The sequence below is a fragment of the Phaenicophaeus curvirostris genome, chromosome 9 (genome assembly GCF_032191515.1).
Source record: "Phaenicophaeus curvirostris isolate KB17595 chromosome 9, BPBGC_Pcur_1.0, whole genome shotgun sequence".
In the NCBI taxonomy this organism is placed as follows: Eukaryota; Metazoa; Chordata; class Aves; order Cuculiformes; family Cuculidae; genus Phaenicophaeus; species Phaenicophaeus curvirostris.
In genome coordinates, this window is record NC_091400.1 from 10,308,627 (window position 1) to 10,327,322 (window position 18,696).

Below are 18,696 nucleotides of genomic sequence, written 5' to 3' on the forward strand. Positions count from 1 at the left end.
ATCTAATCTCTTTCAGCTTAAGAGCATGGCAGCAGGACAACGAATCCTCCTCGGAGACCGAGGATGGACTTTTTCAGCCAGTTTTTCTCTGCTTATGTTTACTAAGAACATAAATGCATAAGTAATAATGGTTTTAAATGGGTAGGGTGGTTTTGCTTTTCTCTATTTAGGGCCCCCTTGCTATCAAGCAATCCAAATGGTAATGCTTACTGTACTAAGTCTGTATAACTTTACCAGGAAAACTTATCCTTCTCCTTATACCCATGCATTATAACTGCAGTAAAGAACAGAATACATTTGGACTAAGTATTTTATTCCAACTTTAAATAGTTCTCTACCAGACTCCAAAAGCATTATTTCAGATTTTCATATTTTGAAGATAAATACTATATTTAACATAGTATTGATGTTTACATCGTATTTTTGGTACATTGTAAGAGAGCCAAACCATGATATTGCAGTCTAACAGCACTGAGAGAAACACAAGGAGTTTGATGTGTTGGGTTCTCCTGTTTGTTTTCTTTTTTTTCTGTTTAGATTTAAGAAGTTGCCCACAAAGATTCTCCCCGTAAAAACAGGTATTTGACTCCTGAGGAAAAGGGAATGAGTTACATATATCCCATGTTGCTTTTTGTTTCCCATCTTTTCTTGGCTTCAAATCTGAAAAAGAGCACAAAAACCACATAAGGAATCACGAGCACGTATCTTTCAGGCATTCAACCATACTATTCTTAATAACAACAAAAATAAAACCTTATTTTTAATACTTTAATAAAGACATGAAGGCAAACGTAGGCATAAACCCATTAAATCAGTTCTGGTAAAGCCTCTGTACTTAAGCCTGATACACTGCTAAAAAAACCCCACAACTCCCCCCACCAAACCCAACAAGGTTAATCGAAACAAATAAGATTAGCACAAGCCTATTTCAACTAAGAAAACATTTAACTGAGATTGTATTGTGCACACTTAGTGCCAATGAAACCACAAATGTTTAATTCCATACTCAAATGACTTACCCCCAAGCAAGCTTTTTTTTCTTTCGAGCTTCTTGGGCAGCTTCTGCTTCTTGCTTGGCTTTCACAAAGTTGCGGCAAGCAGCAGCTTTGGCAATTTTCACACCGAGCTAAGACATAAAAAGGAACAAAGGAAAACTGAACAGATGCAAATAGCTCATATGAAATCTAAGCCTTGCAAATTACTTGGTCTGATATTGTTTCTCAAAAGACAATAGATACTAAAATATCTTTCAAATATTAGGCTGATGCTGCACTATTAGATCGGACAAGCAATAGCGGTTCTCAAGAGAAATACAAAGGAGTGAAATCCTGGGGCAAGCAACCCTTTTCACCCAATCCTTCTTTTTCAAGATTAAAAGCAAAAAGACCACTGGATCCTTTTGTTTCTTTGTTTTTAAAGATATAGACATAGATAGACACACAGAGGCAGTCTGCATTATTAAGACCAGTCTGCAACCTTAGCCATACTAACACATTTGTTCTCAGGTCCAATAACAAAAAAACACCACACCAAAAGAAAGCTTTATACAGGAAGAACTGCTACAAACAGACAACTTCCAGTGGTACCAGTAGTCATGGTTTAGTCTGCCCAGAAAGTAAATGCTAGAATACTTTGAGTTGGAAGGGACCTCAAAGATCACCTTGTTCCAACTCCCTGTCACAGGCAGGGACACCTCCCACTAGATCAAGCTGCCCAAGGCCCATCCAACCTGGCCTTGAACACCTCCAGGGATGGGACAGTCATGACCTCCCCAGGCAACCTGTTCCAGTGCCTCACCACTCTCATTGTGAAGAATTTCCTCTTTATATCTAGTCTAAGTCCGCCCCCCTGCAGTTTATAGCCGTTCCCCCTCATCCTATCACTACAAGCCTTTGTAAACAGTCCCTCCCCAGCTTGCTTGTAGCCCCTTCAGGTACTGGAGGTCACTATAAGGTCTCCACAAAGCCTTCTCTTCTCCAGGCTGAAGAACCCCAACTCTCTCAGCCTGTCATTATGGGGCAAAATGAAGCAGTGTCCTTAGAGCCCACTTGGCATTTAGTCTTCCCATTACCAGTTTTTACATTATTAGTGCGATAACATACATGCTTTTGAATTAAGCTTGTAATGGGCTGCAGGTGAACACTACTTTACTTACCTAAACATATTCACACTGTAAGAAGAAAGTTCACTTCAGCATCAAGAAGGAAAAGAATAAAGCAAAAAAAGGAAGGAAGAGGGTACTGTGAACTGTGACCAAATTATTTTCTTGGATCAGCATTCACATCTTGTTCATTATAGTTACATTTTGTGACGGATATCATGACTTGACATTATTTGCAACTAATTTATGAGTTACAGAAGACTCTTGTCTGAAAAGCTACCATTTTTCTCCAAGACAAAAAAGCAATTCATTTAGCCAAAACTGCTACAAACGATGAACTAGGCAAACACGTTTTCTTTCTACCTAATCCAAAAGTGAAGTTAGTCAGCATGGTTCTGACTGGATATTCTAATTCCCCCAAAGCATCACAGGAACATCAAGACCCAGGTGAAAGAACGCTCATTAACACTTTGGGTGGAGTTCCATTATTAATCGTAACACACTTCAATGATCTGTGGCATCTATACAAGCAATTCTATTTACTCCGAGACATGTTTTATCCAGATAATGCCAGTTTACTGCTTCCTCACAAAGGGAGGAGGTGCAGGTGCTGAGCTCTTCTCTCTGGCCACCAGTGATAGGACCTGAGGGAATGGCAGGAAGACATGCCAGGGGAGGGCTGGGTTGGACATCAGGAAAAGCTTCCCCCAGAGGGTGGTGGAGCACTGGAACAGCTCCCCAGGGAAGTAGTCATGGCACCAAGCCTGACAATACTCCAGAAGTGTTTAGACAATGCTTTCAGACACACGGTGTGAATGTTGGGGTTGTGCAAAGATAGGAGTTCGACTCTATGATCCTCAGGGGGTCCCTTCCAGCTGAGGTCATTCTATGATTCTATGAGATAAGACAAGAGATAACTCAAGAATGCATCTTCAGGGGTGGATGCACTGACACGTGTCCCACAACTCTCCCATCAAACACATATTCTGCAGGTTAATACCATGATCATTTTGTTCCCAAAGCAAAATCAATCACCATCATTACAAGCTCTTCTACTTTACAGTCCCCTCAGAGTTCAAGAATCAAGAAAGCAGGAGAAGGCTTTGCAAGTCTTACACGCATGTAGGCAGTCAGCACAACATCAGCTTGCGTTTTGTTTGAGGTTCTTAGCACTGGCAACACCAACAGTAATCAAGTGATCACGCTATTTGAAAAAGAAAATGTGCAAAAGAAATAGTGCTAAACAAGATTTTCATCTACTATTTGCAAATTTTATAATAAATATGTATCTACAGAATCACCTTGATACACAAAATAATTCACGTGGCCAGACGTTTCAAAACTTCATTATTAGCTCCACTGTTTTTGCCCTGAGCGTTAATATTTCATGTAATCAGTAATTCAGTGCCAACATATGAATGGCCAAATCTCAAGTTAAAGACTAGACCGTAACATTCTCTTACTTGCATCAACATTTAATATTTAAGGGCAGCCCTTAACTTTAATGTATCAGCAGTATAAAAATGCTTAAATAACTCATCTAAAATATTAAAAACCTGTTTACTTGTTCACTGAAACAAGACTAATTAACTCAAAAACCAGAGCAATGTGATGGCTGAAGTCAGTCAACCAGCAGAACCATGTTTATTTTTTGATCTGTATTTTATCTCCTAAAATATCTTAACATTCACTTTTGTTATGTGACAAATAAGGGCACCTCCTTAAAATATATATTCTAGTGGCCTATTGAACACTTGTACAAATATACACAAGTGATGGAGAACAATCTTCTGTGTTTCTTGGGAGACAAAATGAGTTCTTCCATCTTTGAAAAACAGGGAAAAGAATGGGATAAAAAGATCCTCTGTACTGGAAGTAGAATTAAAAGGAGAAACATTTTTCAGCATTAATTTTGTAATTTCTAGGCTACACACAGTTAAATTTTCCAAGACATGAAAACAAATGTGTCGCAGTATAGCACACAAACATTTTCGTCAGATTAAATGTCTTCTGCTCCCACCCACACCCATCTTTACTCTCCTCTGCCACCCTGCAAAAAGAAATCCATAAAAGCTTGGTCAATGGGTTTTACATTAAAAAAAGAACCAAACCATTTCAGGTCATCAGATAACTCAATGAAATACAATCTTAAAAGTAGTAAGAAAGCATGAATAAAAATATATACAACAATTTCTTGTGTAGTCAAAGTATCAGCATTTTCCATATAGAACATCCAATATTTTGCTGCATTTTAATTAAGGTGTCTAAACATTATCACAAAGAACTGCAAATTGGTCAGAGCAGGCAGTAAGGAAAATTAAGCTCTAAAGGCTTTTTATCACCATATTTCAGGAACCAAGGGTGTAAAATGTTCTAATTTGGGATATATTAAAAGCCATAAAAGGTCTTTCAAAAAGATTAATGGTACTTTGCTTGGATTTAAGATAAGGGCTTTAGCTGGTTGGAAAAGCAGGGCCCTGGCTAGACCCTTGAGGCATTCATCTTTACAGCCACTTGGAAGATTTGTAAAAGCGTCTGCATAACCTCAAGCAAACGCACTGCGACATTTTTTTTTTCTTTTAAATTCCTTTCAATTTTACAGGTTTAAAGTGTGTAAATCATTTTGGGCAGTAAAGCCGATATAATGGCTCATCCTTGTAACACAATATATATATATTTTTAAGGCAAACTTAAAAAACAACTTAGTTTCTACAGGGCAAAGACCCTACCATTTTGAAGTTGACCAATAATCATGTGAAATATCTTACTCGAGATGTTTAACACAGCATAAATGGAAATTCCTTATGCGTTATTTCTCACAAGTTTTCTACTGGTCTGACATTGTTACCTTGCAACAAAATTTCTGAAGCTTTACATCTTTTTGAACAGTTTCATTTAAAAAACACCAATTACCATACTTTAACTTTTTATGGAATAACAGGTCTCTCTGAAAAATATTTATGCCATTCTCTTTTGTTCTTTAATTAAATGAAAACAGATGTTTTCTGAAGTAAAGCGGAACCATTACTGGAGTACTTAAAGTGTTAAGGTCTTTAATTTTTATATCAGTTTGGTCTACAATTCCTGATTGTCTTTACTCAAGCTCAACATTAATGTCAAGCAAGTTACCTAGGAGACGAAAGAGATCAAAGAGACAAAAACCCCTCAAATGTCTGATTAATCAAGCCTGCAAACAGCTTATTTCTTTTAGCCTGCATGCAAGTATGAAAATGAGATTCTGGGAGCCGTACATTGTGCAGATTTGTTCATTCTTATCAGAACAAAGCCAGCGGCAGCTTATTTCATGGATCATTGGCACTGTCATCAGTGCTACACAGAACGGGTGACAGCTCCTCATTTTGAGGCTTGAACAAAATTAGCAAAAAGTCGGCACAAATTAGCCTCTCATCTTTTTAGTAATATGACATTATTCATTTACTTTTTATCCAATTTTTAATTTTTTCCTTGTCAGCTATCCCTTTCTAGTGTTTCTCACACAGCATCATAAAAACACTTTTAAGACAAGCAAAGAAACGGCTAAAGTTGAAATAGTATTTAAAGTTCAGCCAGAAGAGGAAACATTTTCTGCAACAGAATCTACTGAGACTTCCAGAAAACTTCCTAGAAAACCCAGAGATTTAACATTAAGTATCACAAAGCAAAGACTTCACTAAGACATAATCATGCAATGTAAATGCTGAATGATAAAAACAATGAGATGAGATCCAAGCACTGCTCCAGAAATATTTAGGTATGATACACAAAAAAGCTGAACCTCCAGCTACTTGAACAAAACATCTATATTCAAACAGGTCCTGAAATATCCTGTGATCATTCTGGAGAAGCCGAACAGCCTTTTAATACAGCAATAGAGTTCCTCATCAAATATGAATCTAGTTATTCCAGGCTCGCCTTTAGCAATGATTTTCTCCCTTTTATGTTATGGAATGTTATCCATTGCTGACGTATATAAAATATATAAAGCAAACAAGAATACCAAGTGGATTTTGCAGTGAAAATTGTCCCCTTTCAATGATGTGCTCAACTTCCACTGGAAAATATTTTGTAATACCTTTGTTGTATTTTTATGCTGCATATTACAACATCACATTATATTTAGACTACACAGTAATGGAGCAAGGAGAGAAAACTGTTCTGATATTAAGCTCTTTGCTAGATTTAAACATTTAAATGCAAGTAACTTCTTCCATTCATGAGAAAACACAGCATTAAAAAATTAACTATAAGCTGTTAGATGCTTTACACAGCCCCCTTATAAGAAAGGCAGTTTTAAAAAAAGAACTGTAGTACTGTTTTCAGCAATTTCTTTATCTCTGTTCTTCTAAGTAAGAAAGCTTATTAACAAGCTTTGAACTTAAAATCACATTTACAATAATGTGCCATCAACAGTTTTATAAGCTAATTAGAAAAAAAGATTAATTAATGACTGGCTGCTAATAAAATGGCAATCATGAAGAAAGAAACCAAGGGTGCTAAGCTTCAACTACCACCAATTAAGAGCTAATTACAAACAAATTATATATGTGTTTTGCTGTGGGCTTTAATTTACTAAAATGGTTTTAATTAAAAGAGAAAACATGCTGATTAATTGAACGGCAGAAAAAATCTACAGTATAAACTGTGCTTTGTCTGTCTCTTTAATTAGACTTGTAACATCTGAAATCTTTTTTTAAGGTTTGTTAAGGAAAAAGATATACATAATTAAGGGAGCATAAGAATGTAATTCTAGGTGATAACCCTGCCATGTTCCAAAGGTTAAAAGAAAGCAACCCCAGTGAAGAGAGATTTGGAAGCACCTCCACTAAGTATAAGGAAGAAAATCCTTCAGAGAAAAAAGAAACTCTTTCGCCCCCCCAGGTCCCTCAACAGGCAAGGCTTCCCAGCTAATTGGTGCTGGTGATTCCATACACAATGGCATCAATCTCATCAGGTATCCGAAAGCGCTATGATACTTGGTGAAAGCTGCACAGGATTTAGAGACGAAACTCTGTTTTACCAAGAGAAGAGCATCAAGCACTGTAACCTGTCCCTGTGAAAGACTCATCTGCATGTGTCATCATCATCAACCACACCCTACCTGGATTTTCAAATGGAAAGCAGCTTCCACAACAGCTCTCAATGGTTACGATCCAGCCTTGCTCACATACTTCTGCTATCAATTACATGACAAGAAGCAACAGACAAAAGACTAATTTGGTCACGAGAAAATGGTCAAAATTGATGCAACAGATTTTGAAGACAACAGCAGGACTGATCTTGCTGTAATGTGAGAATGATATTCCAGTGAACAGCCAATTAATTTTGTCAACTGCAATGGAGATCTTTCACTTTGGCTCGATTATAATACCACAGTTTCCCTATAAATTGCAGCTTTTTAAATCACTTTCCCCAAAATGCCAGAAGCCACTACACTAAGCACTCAGAAACGGCGCTGTCAAAACGCCCGTGCTCTTTAGAGACAACTACTCCAGCAATTTAACACTCTAAATTACTAAGTATCTAAAAAAGACCCTTTTGACAGGTAAGTCTAATATGGTCAAGATGATTTTATCATGTTCAAGTTACAGTCCTCAGGCTAACGTGCTCTTAGACAACGTGGCACCCACCTACCAGGCAGTTAACACCAAAACCGCAAGCAAATGCAAAGTTTGAGGTTCAGTCAGATTAGTTCTCAGGATATTGGAGCTGTAAGAAATCTGCATTCTGCTTCTTGAGACACCACACAATGATCCGAGTACAAAAGCACAAGGAAAAATTATTTCTTAGGGGGGTGGGGGGTGTGGTGGTGTTTATTTGTTAGAGGTGGTGGTGGGAAATCTTTTAAAGATACTTGGTTTTATTAGGAAAAGAACTTTTAAAAGCATCACTCCAAACAAACTGATTTACACCAAGGTGAAATTACTATGGATCTCCACATACCATCCTTACTAAAAAGTATAAGCACCTCCAACTATGCAGGGTCACAGTGCTCTAATTTATCAACATCTTTACTTCAAAAATAATCTAGGCAGATTCCCACAAAAGCAAAGGAGCAATTTTATTTCAAGATAGTTTGCAGAAAGGTTTTTCAACAGCATTAGAAGATTTGATAGTGTTCCAGCCCTCTGCTACCAGCTACATATCCAAGTACCTGCTACCATTAAATCTCAGCTACCCTACCCTAGAGCAGCACCAAGTCCTTTACCAGTCCAGCTCCGCATCCACATAAACTTCATTCTCTCAGCAACATTCATTCTAAAATTGTTCAGAGATTTTTGGGTAAGCATTAATATAAATGCTTCTATTGGCATCTCTCAAATTAAACAAGCCATCATTAACTGCAGCGTTCAAACAGCGTTAGGTGTGCCATTTGACATTGGAAAAGCAGAACGTTAAAACATGAAGGACTCTGCCAGTACCTAAAGCCCTGGAATCTTATAGCAGAGACAGCAACTGGAATACAGTAATAAATGTTAACTGTGCCAATTATACCATATGCACTGCAATGAATTGCTAGTTATTTCATACTACTAATACTACCTTGTAGGTATTGAAGAAATAATTCAGCCTAACAGCATTTAAAAACCCATTGTGAATTAAGATGACACAGCACCGCCCACCTGCATTGCGGGCACCCAACAAATCAGAGTGCTGACCTCATACACCATAACTGCATCATGATGGAGATGCTCCAGCCAGACTAGGTTCTAGAAGCATGATTCTGCACAACAAAATGCAGACATGGCCATATTCTTTCAGGAAGAATTCTGCTCAGGTACAAAATAATGCAGTTTAGAATTTCAGGATCACTGCAATCCTGTGTGAAACAGAACACCCCGCAAGAAAGCGTGCTGTGGGGATGGCCGAGGATGGTGTAGTTGGAGATCATAGAACGGTTTGGGTTGGAGGGGACCTCAAAGCCCATGCAGTTCCAACCCCCTGCCATGGACAGGGACACCTCCCACTGGATCAGGGCCTCCAAGCCCCATCCAACCGCGCCTTGAACACCTCCAGGGATGGGGCAGCCACACCTTCCCTGAGCAACCTGGGCCAGGGCCTCCCCACCCTCACAGCATAACATTTCTTCCCAAAAATCTCATCTCAATCTCCCCCCTTTCAGCTTAAAACCATTCCCCTCATCCTACCCCTGCACTCCCTGTTCGAGAGCCCCTCCCAAGCTTTCCTGGAGCCTCCTTCAGTTGCTGGAAGCTGTTCTAAGGTCTCCTTAGAGCCTTCTCTTCTCCAGGCTGAACAACCTCAATTCTCTCAGCCTGTCCTCATAGCAGAAGGGCTCCAGCCCTCAGATCATCTCCGTAGCCTCCTCTGGACCTGTTCCAACCCACCCCAAACTGCTACCCTGGTAACTCCCACAGAAACCACAATCACTTCTCTAGTCTAGGATGGCAACAGGATACAACCTTGTTTGTAGTGAGATTTACCAAGAAATTATTCTAAGTGTCATCATCACGTAAATACAACTGATTTTCTTAATAGAAATGTAACTGCCCATAAAATGGGGTAACTCATTTTTAGCAAGTCTCAAAAGCTACCTATAAATCCACATGTGCCATCATGGGTAAATACAGAGCCTTTAAGCATAAGGCATCCAAGTTGTAACTTCTAGCTCTCAGACTAAAACCTTGAATGCTACTATATTAAGAAGCTTCTGTTTGGAGAAAAAAAAAAAAAAAAATCAGCATTTCTGCTAATTTCTTAAAACAGAATCAGGCAACAAATACATCACCTCAACAAATAATATAGCACCTGCAACAAGTACCACAAGGAAACCAGATGACCCCAAACCCTGAAGCAGTAGCATTTAGGTTTTTAGGATATGAATTTCAGTGATCCACTCACAGCTGGGAGATTATGCATATTGCCTAAATCACTATGGATTTTAAAGGAATCTGATTTTAGAAAGCCTTTTCTCACTGTGTCATGATGATAGGATAGGATGACAGCATCATTTTGGCATCCCTTTGCTTTTCAGTACATGTTTTTACTGCCTATTCTCATCATCTGTTTATTTTTGGCTTCATTTTTCTAAATATTGAAGCTGCCCTATCAGTTTCACAGGCTTATAAATGTTATACATCAAAAATTAGTTTCACTTATTAAGGCAGGAAACAGCTTTAAGAACTCTGGATCTGTGCCTCAAAGCAAAAGCTTTATCAGCAGGTTCCAGTCACCGCTCCTTGCAAAGGAAAACGGTGTTGAGTAAAACCCCATACACCTGATTTCAAAAAGAACACCGTCCCACAGAACGTTCTTCCTAGGGCTCAAGGGGGGACAGTGCCCCAAAGAGAAGGCAGCTGAGTCTCACACATTCCCTGACCCAAACCCTGCAACGCTGCTCCAGAAAAATGAAAGCTAAACATAAAAAGATGGAGTTGAGATAAAAGAACTATAATTTATCCACTTACTTCTCCAGACTTCAGAAGTGGTGGTGCACTTCAATACAGTCATAGTATGACTTGCTCACAGTGCTGGGTTGCATTTGGAGGTTAAAAGGATACAAATAGCCACATATTTTAATAATTAACTCACTTCTAAGTAGTATTATATAAAATGAGTTTTAAAAGAGGCATTTCTTTCACAGATTCATAGAACGATTTGGGTTGGAAGGGACCTCAAAGCCCATCCAGTTTAAACACCCCTGCCATGGGCAGGGACACCTCCCACTGGATCAGGGGCTCCAAGCCCCATCCAACCTGGCCTTGAACAGCTCCAGGGGTGGGGCAGCCACCACTGCTCTGGGCAACCTGGGCCAGGGCCTCACCTTCCTCATCTTCAAGAATTTCTTCCTAATGTCTAATCTAAATCTTCCCCCTTCCAATTTAAAGCCATTGTCCCTTGTTCCTTTAAATTCTTTAAATTACAAAGAGAAGTAAAGTAGGGATGGAATCAATAGTATGCAATATGACAGCAATGTTTTATTTGTTGTACACAAAACAGTGATTTTTGAATCAACGTTTTCCATAAGCAGTCTGATCCAGTAGGAGGTGTCCCTGCCCACAGCAGTGGGGGTTGAACTGGATGAGCTTTAAGGTCGTATCCAACCAAAACCATTCTGTGACAATTAAATCTTTTTCTACAGCTCTTCAAATTTTAATTGTCAGTGTTAGAATGATTTCCTTAGAACAAAAAGTATCTTAGAAGACATATTAAAAGACAAAAACAACCCAGCAGCTTCTTAATATCACAAAGAAAAATTACTCCTGCAGTAGGTAATGTATCACATCTTTACAGCAGTAGAGAACCCCAGTGAATTCACATGGATCCTGCTTCGACAGAACTCCTCATGAGATCAAGCCAGTGTCATTTGAGTTTTCCTTCTTTCAACATACTATTTATTCAGATAAACCCACTTAACCAAAACTAAGTCAAGGCTGTGAATACTAATAACGTTTCAAGCATTTTGTTTTCAGAATTACAACGTGCTAATATTTGAAAGTCAACAATTTGGAGCTAATGTTCCACAAATAATAATACATTGCTGTAGCACCTGGGATATGCTCAATGTTGTACAATCCCATGGCTACTGAAATCAGATAACAGTTTATCATAAATATTACAAAGCCTTAAAACTTCTTACATTGATTTGTTTTTATAGTCAAACAATTTGCACTGGAACCTCAGTATGTTTTATTGATTACGATACTCGAGCCACTTTGGAGTAGATGGGATAATGACATTTATGAAGGAGAACAGCAAGTGTTTTTCATGTTGTAAACATGAAAGGCAATAACAATATCACAGTGAGAAGCTGGTCAGGCTTAAAGGGAACGTTAGGATACATTCCCATCATTGTCAATAGTGGTTATCTTTATGGTTGAAGTTTTGTGATCACTGGTGAAAAGGCAGACGACTCTAGGCATTAGAAACTGCTCTGCGTGACTAAATGCGGGTATTTAATGATAGTGTAAGAACAGACTTTGAGGAACAGTTCATTTCACCTAACCTTCGAGAACCATAAGAACTGTATTTCCCATTTCAAAAGGCATCACAATACTGTATTATAGCGCATTAGAGATTTAAATCTACAATCTTACACAAAAGCTTAGCTTGAAACCCTGCACTTGGGAAACATTTTAAATATTTGGATGAGAACGTGAAATACTTGGAATCCTGTTCAAATGCTTTTGATTTTCGCTAGTATATCCTGTGGACAGAAAACTCTCATTCCCTCTGTGAAGATGGAAGAATATACAAGATAAAAGAAATGAAAGCAAAAGTTATGTAATTAATTTCTAATGTAAATCTGGACTATTTTAACTTAAATTATATCAATCCGGTTACTTAAAAATGATTACTTCTCCACTCACCTCAAATAGTACTTATTGAGTCTTTTTCCTTATCTGGCTTCAAAATGGTTCCAACTACCTATTTTATCCTAATTTTCTTCTTTCGCCTTTTTTCCCCTGTGCACAAATAGCAGTGAACACAACCTCCTTCACAGATTTCAATCACTACTTCAGTTACCACCTGCCACACGTGCACCAGTTTAACCGTTTCTTATATGAAACAGCCATTACCAGAGGTATCAGACTCCTCACCAGTTTAATTATTCACTCAGCACCACATGCAAATTTAAAGGGCCAAATTTTTGTAGCAAAGAGCAGCATAGCCTTCATAAAATTAGTCAGTACACCAACTAACACATCTTGAAAAAAAAAAAAAACTGAGTTTCTTACCTTTTTTTTTACATATGCATTTATACACTAAAAAATTATGACAAGAGAGAAAATGTCCAGTCTTTCTATAAACACAATTCTAAGGCTACAGCAATGTTTGATATCCATGTACTCTCATTTTTCAGAATTCTTCCACCCATCAACTCTTGATCACATGAATATATAGGAAAAATAGCCCTGGCACACAAGTTTGGGTATATCTGTCCTTCTTTGGGCATATCTTGCGCTAAGCTTGTTAAATCTCTACCTTTCTTCAGGCTTCTCAAGCTTACTGGGGAGGGAATGCGAAGGAAATTTGCAGGCGCAGGGAACTGACAGGAAGGGAACATCCTACTCCTGTTTCCTTGGCTTGCAACATGCAGAAAAATCAAAAGCTCAATATAGAGGACTCGTTACTGACTCCGAGTCAGCACAAGGGCTTTAAAGCAAGGTTACTTGGGATCATTCACGGTTGTACTTTCAATTCTTATACACAGCTACAGCTGTCCAAGCATGACTAGATCAGCAGCAAAATCCTTCCATCACTGACAGAAATCTGCTTAGGAAATAAGAAAGATGTCCCAAACAATCTTTGCTGCTATTGTAGTTATGACATTTTTTGTTCAGATGTACAAAACTAAGTGTTTCCTCAGAGCTTTTGTTAATAGCACACTTACCTCGCGCATGGCTAATCTGTCACTCAGCTCCTCGGCCTTGTCGATGTCACCTTCAGCCACAGACTTCTCTATGCTAAGTTCAAGGCCAGACTAGAAAAAGAAAAGCAAATATATTTAGGACAAACAGAGGAATAACACACTTCAAGGGAGCATCTCCTTCCTAAAATTATTTCTTTCATGAAACTCTTTATTTTAAAGACGCTGCATAAACCTGTAATTTCTATGTAACACAAATCACTTTGTCTACATATTGTAATGGACAGTATAATTAAGAATTCACTGAAAGGCTTCCTGAGCACAAATCATTGCATTCGTTCCACCTTATGTGCAGGATAATACTCTAAGTTGAAAAAATTACACGGACTAGTTTATGCCTGTCACAATAAAATTTCATCTGAAGATCTGTCTTATCTCTTCCATCCCTGGAGGTTTCTAAACAAAATGTGAAATATATGTGTCAGGTAACATGAAGAATGGCAATTACCACTGTAACGTTACAGTTCAGAGATCCTATCTTTATCCAAAAAAACAAGTTCTGGCACCATGCCACTCCACTGCGCTAATAAATTGAAATTTCTTGCAGTCCTACAGAAAATAATTAAAAAGAGCTAGGAAATCTAACCTTTGAAAATAAGAAAATTACGTTTATGATCAACATCAACTTGTTTAACAAGAATATTTTAAAATAATGTAACAATAAAAAGTAAATATTCACTGGAAATTATAGCTGGAAACTTCTAAAGGAATACAGAAGGGGAGCATCGCAGCAGGCACTGACTTCAGAACAACACAAAAAATGGTCACTCTTTCAAAACCAAAGAAAATTTACAGCCTCACTCATTTTAAATATTAGTGAGGCTAAAGAAAACACATTTGACGGTTTCATAATACATACTTTTTTAAAAGATAAAAGCAAAGAAGCAAACAATTCTTGAGAAACAGCGATCTGCAAATACTGTATTTGGATTATTTATGTGGGAGTTGGGAGGAAAACAGTGCACAAGTGGAAGTCGCCTTGACAGTCAGTTCTGTTAAATGTCTTTTCTGAAATTAATGAGCCACACATTCCAATAGTTATAAAATCTCCAAACTTACAGAGAGCATCAGCATTTTAACTATTTGGGCCTTATTCTAGATATATCCTGAAAAGTTTAATGATAACTAAATACCCACTAAAAGTAAGAACTCAGACAAAAGTGAACAATGTCCCTGGGCTTGCAAGCAGAACTATACTGTGGACAAACAAAAAATACAATATTTATCGTAAAGCAGGTTAACTGAACATGTCATAGAACCTCTACAGGCCTTCACTAGAAGGACGGAACAAACTTTGAGAAAGTCACAATATGAGTTTCTTAACTTGTCCATCATATTGTAATTATTTTAAATATGACTGGTTATGTAATAATATTCACGAACAGAATATGCTATAAATCCAGTAAAACTGTTAGGTGTGGCTTTCTGCTCCCAATGGCAACTAAAGGATTTACTTGACACATTTTAAAGTTAAAACGTGATTAAAAGAACCAAAGGAAACAAAAGAGTCAAAAAACACATATAAGTCTTCTGTTTCTCCTGACAGCAGAAAACAAAACCAAACAGAAAACAAGGGTGGATGCTGTCTCAGAAGAAAGCACAGCAATCTTTTGATCTAAGTTCAATTCATGTGATATCTAAAAGGAAATTGATTTAAAATGTGCACAAAATTATCCTTCAAAATGACTTGATCGTTTACTTTCAAATAGTCCCTGTTTTACTCCTGCCTCAGTAAATGCTGAGCTCTTTTACTGTCACATGCAAACTGCCATTGCTTTCATATCAACAGTCACCTTTTGGGGAGCCCTGCTATCCACAGGCGATTCAAATCTATCGTTGACTCCAAAGTATTGTGTCAATTCTTTCCATTTGTCTTCGTTTATCAACTGTTCACCACTAAAACAAAAAAGAGCTAATATAACCAGTTCCTTTTGCACAACCTGTCATATGCTTTTCTACGCTAAAAGAAATCCTTCCAGTCAGCAGACACGCTCTTTCCACCCCTGCACAGCTTTCAATGGAAGTGAAATTAATTATTCCTTCCTCTCTGTAAGTGTATTTCTACAGTCTTGAAAGCAAGCTTATAGAATCATACAAGCATTTCGGTTGGAAAAGATCTTAAAGATCATGTCTAACCCTTAACTTAACACTGTCAAGAAAGAAAAAGGAGATGCAGCAGGTTGAACAGGAGCTCGTACACAATTACATACAAAATATAACTAGGAATAACATTTGGTTCATTTTAAGTTACATGAAATAAAACATTTGGGTTAATTTTTAAAATCAAGCAATAAATGCTATTAAATAGTCGCTGGTATCAAAGTCGGTCTGCCTGACAAACACCAAACTGCTTCAGCAGATGCTCTACATGATGTTCAGAGCCAGGCTGTGGCCATGCATGTGGTCAAGCTTCTTACAAGTTTTGCCTGGTATTAAACACAGACCTCAGATAATCACATTGACCTGGTTATACCTCTTAGTCACCTCCTCGAGCTGTTTCTGTTTTCCTAGGAGGGGGAAAAGAAAAAAATCCAACATTACACAGTAATTTCCTACAGTATCCAATGAAGTCAACAGGACTCTAATTGGTCACATTCCCTTTGAAAGGCTGACACACCAGGATTTTCACCCAATGATCACATGGATTGAAAGCATTCAGCTGTCAGATCTTCCATAGAAAGCAATATATGTGAGGAAGTTTTAACCAGAACACACAAACGTGTGTTTTAGAGAATGCCTGAAATACTCTGTTAATACTCACTTATAACGTGCAAGTTCTACCTCCTTTTTAAAAAGAGGACAAATATGTTACTTGAACTTCAAGTAGCAACTTATAACCTAGTCTTACAAGTGATGCGTACAACACGAAAAACGAAATCCTAGATAATAACTACAATACATCTACTCCAGCACTCAATTTCTGGTTAAACAACAAAATGAAAACAAAACCACAAAAAGAAAATCCAAACAGCATCATCACCAATTCCCTCCCACCCTCAAACCAGCAAATCCCACTTCTGATGTATCTTATGCTAACTCCACTTTGAGAAAATAAATTCCATAATGAAATAAAACCTTTTCTGCGGCGCTTTCTTCTTCGGCTTCTGTTTTCCTGATGTGCTTGAGTTTTCATATCATGGCTTTTCTTCTGAAGCTCCACAAATTTCTGCAAGATTAAGAAAAGGCAAATCAGTATTTTTAATTTTTTTCCCCCTCCACGTTTTAAAAAAATTACACAATGGGCTGAAAAATGTTGTCCCAATATCTTTTATTTATCCACAGTATTGTGTTATATCTATTACATTAGAAATCACCTACTGATAGCATCCAGCTCTGATGATGTTAAAGTAGGATCAGCTCTAATCGTTCACCACCTACTGCTGAAAGCAGTTATGAAGAAGCTCAGAGCCCACATGACAGTGAAAACACAAGTTTTTATGCACCTGTATATAGTTACCCAAACATCTCCCTGATGTGTTTTCAACCATCACTGCACTAGGGAGAAAACTTGCATTCATTTCTTACCTAAATTACTGTCCACCCTGCTTGAAACAAGCAAAGGTGTGTTATGATAACTGCAATTTGACCATTATTTCATTTCAGATAAATATATTGAGCATTCAACACCGAGTTATTTTAATTTAAAAATTAGCCATTTGACTTAGAGTACATTTTATTTACGGTCCAGATATTTGGAGACGTGTAACAATACCCACATTCCAAATATTTAAAGGAATTCCATCAGGGCACGTTTGAGACTCGCTTTCTCCACCTGTCACTGATGGCAAGATGGGTTCACCGGTGGCATTCCTTTCAGTTCCACTCTCCTGGAATTCAGACAGTTGAACTCCTTCAACATCTTCTTTTGCACCTTCCTTCGGAAAGGTGCTGTGCAATCCATCTCCCTCATCAGAACTTAAGTCAACATCACTTTCATTCAGTCCTGGAGGTAACAGTCCACTCCACATCCTCCAGTTTAAAGAAGTCCAAGCCACTTCACGTCACTGCAAAGACAGCAGAGGTGCGTGAGCTTAACTGCTCCAAAATGAAAGCATAACTAGCCTGGGGAAGAGAAGCAGAAAAAGCAAAACACATCATCAGGAACAGTTTCACTTCTCTTGGGAACGGTAACTATCATTGGATGTTTTAAACAAATACACTACAAAGGTCTGAATACTTACTATTTCAGAGAGTTTAGGCACAAAGCAGGGGGACAAAACAACCAGAAAAGGGGGGGGGGGGGATGAAATAACCATAAAAAGGGGAGAAAACAATCAGAAAAACGGGGGGGAACAATCAGAAAAAGGGGGGTACCGGGGGAAACAACCAGAAGAAAAGGAGGGTTCGGGGGGGAAGCAACCAGAAAAAAGGGGGGGACGGGAGGGGAAACAACCAAAAGAAAATGGGGGAACGGGGTTGGGGGGAGGAAACAACCAGAAGAAAGGGGTGAACGGGGTGGGGGGGAAACAACCAGAAGAAAGGGGGGGGGGGGGGGACGGGGGACGGGGGGGGGGGAAATAACCAGAAGAAAGGGGGGGGGACGGGATGGGGGGGGAAACAACCAGAAGAAAAGGGGGGGACGGGATGGGGGGGGAAAAAACCAGAAGAAAAGGGGGGGTACGGGGGGGGGGAAATAACCAGAAGAAAGGGGGGGGGGACGACGGGATGGGGGGGGAAACAACCAGAAGAAAGGGGGGACGCAGAAGAAAGGGGAAGGGGCAGAAGAAGGGGAAGGGGTGGGAAGAAGAAGACGCTTCTCCCGGCCAGGCTAAGGCCCCCTGGCCCCCCCGGCCGTGTTTACCTGCCCGCCATGCCGGCACCGCGCAGCGCCCCGCGCCGCCATTGGTCGCCGCCGCAGCCAATCAGCGTGCGCGGTGCTGGCCGGCCCCGCGGAGTCCCAGAGCCGTGGGGGCACAGAACCGTGGAAACAAACAGATAATGAGAGAGGAATGGAATGAGAAAATCCTGGAATCACAGAATCACGGGGTCACAGAATCATGGGATCATTAAGGTTGGAAAAGACCTCCAAGCTTATCCAACCCAACCATCTGCCCAGCCCCACCGTGCCTGCTAAACCCTGTCCCCAAGTGCCACCTCTACATGCTTTTTGAACCCCTCCAAGGCTGGAGACTCCACCTGGGTAGCCACTGCCAGTGCTTCCAATACAAGACGCAGTTGCTATTAACAAAAAGTGGAATTTTTTTATTTA

The 18,696-nt window shown here is 39.1% G+C and overlaps 1 protein-coding gene across 2 annotated transcripts; it reads right to left on the minus strand.

Annotated features, from left to right (window-relative positions):
* Positions 1-296: 296 nt before the first annotated feature.
* Positions 297-18,373, minus strand: FAM204A (family with sequence similarity 204 member A). Of its 2 annotated transcripts, none has more exons than XM_069863803.1 (8): positions 18,289-18,373; positions 17,204-17,491; positions 16,563-16,653; positions 15,961-15,994; positions 15,281-15,383; positions 13,452-13,541; positions 1,020-1,126; positions 297-660 (listed from the first exon to the last, which is right to left on the minus strand). In XM_069863803.1, exons 2-8 carry the CDS (start codon positions 17,453-17,455, stop codon positions 609-611), a joined length of 729 nt encoding a protein of 242 aa, XP_069719904.1. In that variant the 5' UTR covers positions 17,456-17,491; positions 18,289-18,373; the 3' UTR covers positions 297-608. The 2 variants fall into 2 exon arrangements, with proteins under 2 accessions (XP_069719904.1, XP_069719903.1); XM_069863802.1 differs by having other exon boundaries at positions 17,204-17,549; positions 18,289-18,322.
* Positions 18,374-18,696: the final 323 nt, after the last annotated feature.